At 41.4% G+C, this 7960-nt stretch overlaps 1 protein-coding gene across 1 annotated transcript; it reads left to right on the top strand.

The window, feature by feature from the left end:
- Positions 1-1823: 1823 nt before the first annotated feature.
- Positions 1824-3127, top strand: LOC119500395 (zona pellucida-like domain-containing protein 1). The gene has a single exon (XM_037790102.1). It carries the CDS (start codon positions 1824-1826, stop codon positions 2979-2981), a length of 1158 nt encoding a protein of 385 aa, XP_037646030.1. The 3' UTR covers positions 2982-3127.
- The last annotated feature ends 4833 nt before the right edge of the window (positions 3128-7960 follow it).

Raw genomic sequence — 7960 nt, 5'->3', positions numbered from 1 at the left:
ACAAACCTTCATTAACCTTCTCTACTTTCTCACCATTTATCATTATATAACTGAACTCTGACCCAAATCTCAAACATCGATAAATGTCTGTATATCCTCGATATCCTCGATGATGGGCCAATAAATCCAGGGTACAGTTGCCTTTTATTGAAGTATCTGTAGTATCATATAAACTGGAAAAAGAAAGTTAGTAAACTTGTGTTTGGTGGATTATTTCTCTGTTGTTACAATACTAATTGGCATTGTATTTTACATCGTTGGAAAGCCTGTTTATTTACCTTCTCAATGATGTCCAACTTGTAAGGATCATGCATTTGTGGGATGAGCAGCACAGCTGATTATGTGGGTAGCGCCCAAGAAAAAATTGCCAAAATGCTCCGCCAATGGTAAACAGTGTATCTCATAAGGCTACCAGGAAGCCTGCAATGACTGCCCTTCACCGTCAGGCCCGTTTGCACTGGAGTCGACAACACAGACAATGGAAGCTGAACATGTGGGGGAATGTCATGTTCAGTGATGAGTCCAGGTTCTGTCTACCAAAGTTGGATGGCGGGGTCAAAGTATGGAGACGACACAGAGAACGCTATGCTGATTGTTGAACCGATGGAGTAACAGCTTTTGGTGGGGGCAGTGTCATGGTGTGGGGGGGGGGGCATCTGCCTCACTCGCAAAACTAGGCTTGTCATCATTGAAGGCCATCTCAATGCAGTGAGATATAGGGATGAGATTCTGCAGCCAGTGGCGATCCCATATCTCCACAGTCTGGGACCTAATTTCATCCTCCAAGATGACAACACGGACATCATTGGGAAGGTAAATAAACAGGCTTTCCAACCATGTAAAATACAATGCCAATTAGTATTGTAACAACAGAGAGATAATCCACCAAACACAAGTTTCCGAACCTTCTTTTTTTCCAGTATATATATTTTTGTATGTTGGCTGGTCCAGTAGGAAACCTTGACTGTGTTTGTGTTTTGCTGCCTTCATTAAAGTCAAAAGCTCAACATAAAATCTTAAAATAAAAGTTAGGGATGCACCAATCAGATTTTTTCAGTCACGTTACCGAGTACGGATCTGATACCAGTGTTTAATTAATAATATGTATGCATCACTGTGTGGAAGTGACTGGGATCATTCTTTTATGTATAAGGCAACATCAGGCTAGACTTAAACGTTACTTTCCTAACTTTGGCCCACTTTGGTTTATTTCCTGTCACTTTATCTCACAACCCCCTCATCATGATCTCTTTAAGTCTGTATCATTAGATTTCACACAGAGAATGTTTGGTTTGTTTATGACTATTATTATTAATGTTGTCAGGATAAATAAGGAGCACAGTGAGTGAGTCATCCAGCGGTTCACTGCCTGCTCCCCTGGATCTAAACTAGGTCATTACTGAAGCTGCTGGGGCTCAAACCGGATAGAAGAACCTCCGCAGCATTGTACGTTACCGAGGAATTCATCTCAGGAAGTGTTATGTTCACTGACTTCATGAAGGCTTAGCTATAGAGGCCGTGGAAATCTATATCTTAAAGCATACTCAACAAAGGAAGAAGGACATTGTCTCTGAAGCAAGATACTTCAGGTTTCAGTTGCTGCCCTTAGGATATGGTCCAGATTGGAGCTCTCCTACTTAATACAATACAGTTGTTCACAAATAGCAAGGTGTTTGACCTTCTTTTGGACCAATCCCAGAGGACGAACTTACCTATAAAGACCCCTGAACACAGCCCCAAGACTTCAAACTCACTGAGATCTACCGGCCTTCAGCAGCAGAGTCAAGACAAACACAAGGCAAAGCTGACGAAAAAGAAGAAAAATGATGAAGGTTATTTTACTGTTACTCTCCACTATAGGCAGAAGTAGTCAGCTAACGCTGGGTGAGTGTGGGATAGAAGCAAGACGGCCAGAAATCAGTGACATCGCAGTGCAATGCGGCACTTCATCCATTAGTCTGGCGATTCAAATGTGCCCCGTTGTCTACACCGGCTACAACGAGACTCTGCTGATCCTGAACCACAAGTTGGACCCGGTCTGTAGAGCAACCCTCGATGAATCTGTGACTCCACCTGTTGCTCGCTTCAACTTCCCTCTAAATATGACCCACGCCTGTGGAAGCATATTCAGGACCACCAGCGCTGCTGGGACGGGAATATTCTCTGACTTCTCCAACATCCAGACGGTCAACATCAGCGGCGTTGTCCGGTCTGTCGATCCCACATCGGGCATGGTCACTTACAACGCTGAGCTGAAGTACTACTACTCCTGCGCCTACCCCTTAGAATACCTGATCAACAACACCCAGATCGATGTGTCAGCGTCCTCCATTGCGATCAGGGACAACAACGGGAGTTTCATCAGCACTTTGAGCATGACGTTGTTCAATGACGCCGGCTACACCAGACCAATGGTCATTCCACAGCTGGGGCTTGAACTGAGGACCAAAGTGTACGTCGAAGTCAAGGCCACCAACTTGACAGGGCAGTACCACGTCCTGCTGGACCGGTGCTACGCCTCCATCTCCCCACTGCCTTCCAACTCCACCTTCTTCAACCTGTTCGTCCCCTGCTCACAGGACCAGTTCACCACTATGATCGAGAACGGCGACAGCCAGAGCTCCCGCTTCCACTTCCCGGCCTTCCGCTTCATCGAGCAGCAGAACGAGACCGTGTCCACCTACTACCTCCACTGCATCACCCGGCTGTGCGAAAAGAGCACCTGCAGCAGCTTCAAGCAGTGCAGACGGAAGAGGAACACCGTGGACAAACCCGCGTCGGGCATAACCGAGCCTTACACCATCTCTTCCACGGAGATCGTCACCAAGGCCGACAGCAACGAGTCCAAAGAGAAGCCCCTCGTCGGCGGAGAAGAAGACGACTCTTCTGTCGGGCTTGGCGTTGCTGTCGGCGTCCTCGCCTTTGTTTGCCTAGTTGCCCTTTGTGTTGCAGCTGTGTTTTACAAAAGGCTGAAGAACTAAGGAGGCATCCATAGCGCTGAAATGCAGAATACTTACCTCAGGTCTATCTGCACGCTCATTTTAGTTTTTCTGGTGGAGGACAGCTCATTTCTGCATTAGTTAGGAGAACTTTGTATGTCTATTATTGTAGCTCTAACTGTGTATCAGTCCTGGAAAGATAGTTGGGAGAACAGCGCATCACTAAAGTACTTTATTCACAGATAAAATACTGAATTGTGGGAACAGCGTGTTGTCTCATGAAGTGCCATTTTAAGAAAGTGACGGTAGAACAAACTGTTTTCCTTTGATTTGTCTTCATTTCTCTGCATTCGTCTACTGCTGTATGAAATAAGCTGATTTGGGGGCTGTGACCATTAATCACGCAGCCAGGAGCGGAGGTGAGCGAGCAGGAGAGCAGGTGACCCTCCCTCACCACCCTCCTGACCCCATCATCCCCCAAACACCAGCCGCCATACCACAATAAATTCACAGCAGGACTCTGACAGTCTGTTTGTCTTCCTTCCTCTCACTTCCTGCCTGATGTCATCACCGCGGACAAGAGGTGTCATTAATAAAAGACAATGAGGGGATCCAATGGGACTGACAAAAAACACCAGACTTTCACCCAGTAGACCGCTGTTCACGTCCCGTGTGAAACCAGAAGTCAACATTGATTTATCTGTCACGTAACATCCGTACTTAAGTTACGGCACTTCCGGTGTTATTTTAACCCAAACCACAATCTTTTCCTGAACATAACTAAGTAGTTCAGTCAGAACCACTTTAGTCAAAGAAAACTTTATTTTCATTTGCAGTAATATATACAGTATATTTGGCGGTATGCTCTGCTCTGGGACCTCCCTGCCCATCCACGCGCATACGTTGATCCACATGCCTACGTGGTAGCATAAGGCAAGGAGAGCACACCTCAGCAACAAAGACCCCCCTGGGTGCAGAACAGAGCCGGCATCAATGACAACAGAATGACATTGATTAAGTCAGATATAGTATTAAAAGGAGGTGGTGGGGTGGAGGTGGGTTGCGAGCAGCTTTGTAGAGGAAGCAGCAAAGGTAACCAGGTTGAAGCAGCTTAAATAAGGCGCCCTGTATGAAATCTGCCAATGAATGCATAGAGGGGAATCAGCTGATCCGTCAGCTGATGCATCAGCTGATCGGGTTGGATTAAGATCGGCTGCTATCAGCTGATAGCTGTCATATGAGCAGCGCTTGACTTCATGTCCTGCCTCAACTAACGCTACGCTTGATTTTTGTTGCTTAAACCTAACAAAGTTGTTTCCTGTGAAGACAGAAGTTTATTTTGAAAAGACTGGAGCGAAATTGATTGCTAGACATTCGTGAAAAATCGCACAAAAAATGAGGAATAACTTTTCGTAGGATATGAACCGTTGTATGAGAATGGATAATACTATCATATCAGAAAATATATATATATATATACTGTATTTAATAAATAAATCAAACAAAATGTTTTCCCTTTTTTCCTGTGTCCTTTTGAAATGTCGTAAAAGGTCAAACACATATCACCATCCAGAGGTGGAAGAAGTATTCAGATATTTTACTTTTCCTGAAGTAAAAGTAGCAATACTAGTGTACAAATACTTTTACAAGTTTTACCCAAGTAAAAGCACAAAAGTACTTGCATCAAGATATCAAGATATACTTTAATTACCAAAAGTAAAAGTACTCACTACGCAGAATGGCCAATTTCAGAATAATTTATATTCTAGTATTTGATTATAATTATTGATGCATTAATGTGTTCATCACTTTAATGTTGCAGCTGATAAATGTGGAGCTAATTTTAACTACTTTATATACTGCTGGGTAACCTGTAAATTCCCCCTGGGATCCATAAAGTTATATCTTAACCTATAATAATAAAACACCATTTATTAGTTGATTATACTTTGTATTATTAATCTGAACATGCAAAGTAACTACAGCTATCAAATAAATGTAGTGGAGTAAAAAGTACAATATTTGCCTCTGAGATGTAGTGGAGAAGAAGTATAAAGAAAGTTAAGTAAAGTACGTCAACACACAGTATCTGTGCTGCTAAAGGTGGTTTTATGATACGCTGTGGTATTATATCCTGTCAGTGTCTTCTACTGTACCTACACAAAGGCTGAAGGTGTCCTGTTATAGATGCAACAAGTGCTGAGTGACATGCTCAGTGCTTCTTTGTGTGTTCAGTACAAACCTTCATTAACCTTCTCTACTTTCTCACCATTTATCATTATATAACTGAACTCTGACCCAAATCTGAAACATCTATAAATGTCTGTATATCCTCGATATCCTCGATGATGGGCCAAAGAATCCAAAATACAGTTGCCTTTTATTGAACTATCTGTAGTATCATATATATATATTTGTATGTTGGCTGGTCCAGTGGGAAACCTTGACTATGTTTGTGTTTTGCTGCCTTCATTAAAGTCAAAAGCTCAACATAAAATCATAAAATAAAAGTTAGGGATGCACCAATCAGACTTTTCCAGTCCCGATTCCAATAATGATACCTGGGCTTTGGGTAACGGCCGATACCGAGGACTGATCTGATACCAGTCTTTAATTAATAAGCCTCACTGTGTGGAAGTGACTGGGATCATTCTTTTATGTGTTAGGCTTAACTTAAATATTGCTTTTCTCACTTTATAAAACAAAAAGTAACAAAGAAATACATAGATATACATTTATTGAATTGTTATTTATTGTTAAATTAACAATTCGTACAACAGCAACTTGGTAAAAGTCTTTAAAATTAATAGAAATTACAATTCAATTATAAACCTTTTTGAATTTAGCAACAAATTGGTCAAAACTGAATTAAATTACTAAACTAAAAACTAAATTAAAACTAACTCGAAAACTAAAATAATAAAATACTAAAATTCAAGTATATAATGTATATAAACATAGAATTGAATTGAATCGATCGGCTCCATTGTCACCGATAACCGATCCAGCTATTTGACTCAGTGTCCGCCCAATATTCCATCCGGTATCGGTGCATCCCTAGAAAAAGTTATACCATATTTAATAAGTTATGTAAGTGATAATGTACGGCGAGCCGGTCATTGTTGTGAAATAAACCCCAACAAGGCAATGCGGTCTCGCTAGCTGTACATTATCCCGCTTATTACACAGCTACTTACAAAAGAAATCAATAATTTGACATAAAAACGTTCCACCACAGTCCGACATCAGAGCTGTGCCCATAGCAACGGTCTGTTATACATAGCAACGGTCTGCTATAAAGAAATAACAGACCATAGAACGCCATCATTGACCAATCAGAACCAAGTATTCAACAAAGCCGTGTAATAAACCGATATAATGCATTGGCTTTAACTCGGTCAGTCTATAGTTTGGTTTAGTCTGGTTTAGTTGGTTATGTAAGTGCCATATATTTCACATTGTTTATAGTTCACTGCAGTGTTACTGAAGCCCTGCCTGGTCTTTGTCATGATTCAGTGAGAATTGCTATCTTTGTCTCCACTGACGCTGCTTGGCTTCAGTTACCTTTACAATACACTGTAGGATCAGCTTCTCCTTTCATCACTATACACTCTGAATATGTGCCATGGCAACAACAGAATAGGCTGATTCCGCCTCCCATATGTGACACTAATATGAATCCCCTCCAACACACGATGGATATGACCTTTACTGTATACAATAAATGAATGGGTTTTATTACACAGCTTTGTTGAACACCCGATGCTGATTGGTCAATCACGGCGTTCTAAGGTCTGTTATTTCTATATAACAGACCGTTGCTATGGGCACAGTTCTGATGTTGGACTCTGGCAGACTGTTTTTGTGTGAATTTACTGATTTCTTAAGCAAGTAGCCGTGTAATAAGCAGGATAATGTACAGCTAGCAAGACCTGCCACATCGCCCGCTTGGGGTTTATTTCACAACAATGACCGGCACGCTGTACATTATCCCTTGCTTGAGCTTTCCACACTATTTTTCCAGGGTTTTGGTATTTTTAGCCACGAAACAACATTGCACACAAAAAATAATGGCTAACAAGTATAAATAAGTACAAAAAAAGAGCCGACAGGTAACTAAAGCCACTGAATGTTTTTAATTATTAGCTGTCTCCTCTCTCTCATGTGTATGTCTGTGAATTGCGAGAAGTTCAAACAAAGACTGATTGACATTAGATGTGTTTCAATTGTCAAGCAAATTTTAGGCAAAAGTTTGAAATGTCGCAAAAAAAGAAATCAGGAGCGAATAAACTCGGCTACAGCGTAGTTTGGTCAGAAGTTGGCGCTACACGCTAAGCATGGCTGTAATCCCCCAGTAAACAGAGTAGAAGAAGAAGTAGAGGTTGCCAACCAAAAACAAAACAAGTCTCCTTGGCTGTCTAACCATCTACAAGTGAAAAATGGAGAGAGGTCTTCAGGAATTAGTTTCAAATGGGCAAGTTTTAATTGTTCTTTCATGTCGGATAATAGAGTGCTCCAGGGATGACGTATTTTTGTCGGCCAACCAGGAAGTATCTAGCATCACCCTGGTTCCCTCGGCAAAAAACCCAATGGCATTGTTCCTTTGGGTTTTGGATTATTACAGAAAATAAGCTCTGTGGCAAACAAACGTTAATGATACTTACAAGTTTTGTTCAGCAAGATAACAGCTAACGTTAGGCTATAAACAAACTACACAACGGTCACATGAGCACAGCATGATGACGTTTAGTAGTCTCATTTAGCCACTTGATAGCAACCGCCTTTTTTAAGACACGTAAAAGCTTCAAAATTCACGTGTAGGGTATTTATTGATGTATTTTATGTGGTAGAACAAAACGTTAAAATTTCTAAAGCTTGTTTTAGCCAAACAATAAAAAAAAACATAAAAAAGACCATTGACTTCCAGTTAAGGGAACAGGAAGTGCTAAAAGGCTAACTCATGTCTGAGTTTTAGGACTCATTCCTGTAGCACTGTTTGTTGGCCGTGTTTCATGTTGAGA

This window comes from Sebastes umbrosus, chromosome 13, assembly GCF_015220745.1.
Source record: "Sebastes umbrosus isolate fSebUmb1 chromosome 13, fSebUmb1.pri, whole genome shotgun sequence".
Lineage (NCBI taxonomy): Eukaryota > Metazoa > Chordata > Actinopteri > Perciformes > Sebastidae > Sebastes > Sebastes umbrosus.
This window is presented reverse-complemented; position numbering and strand designations above follow the sequence as displayed.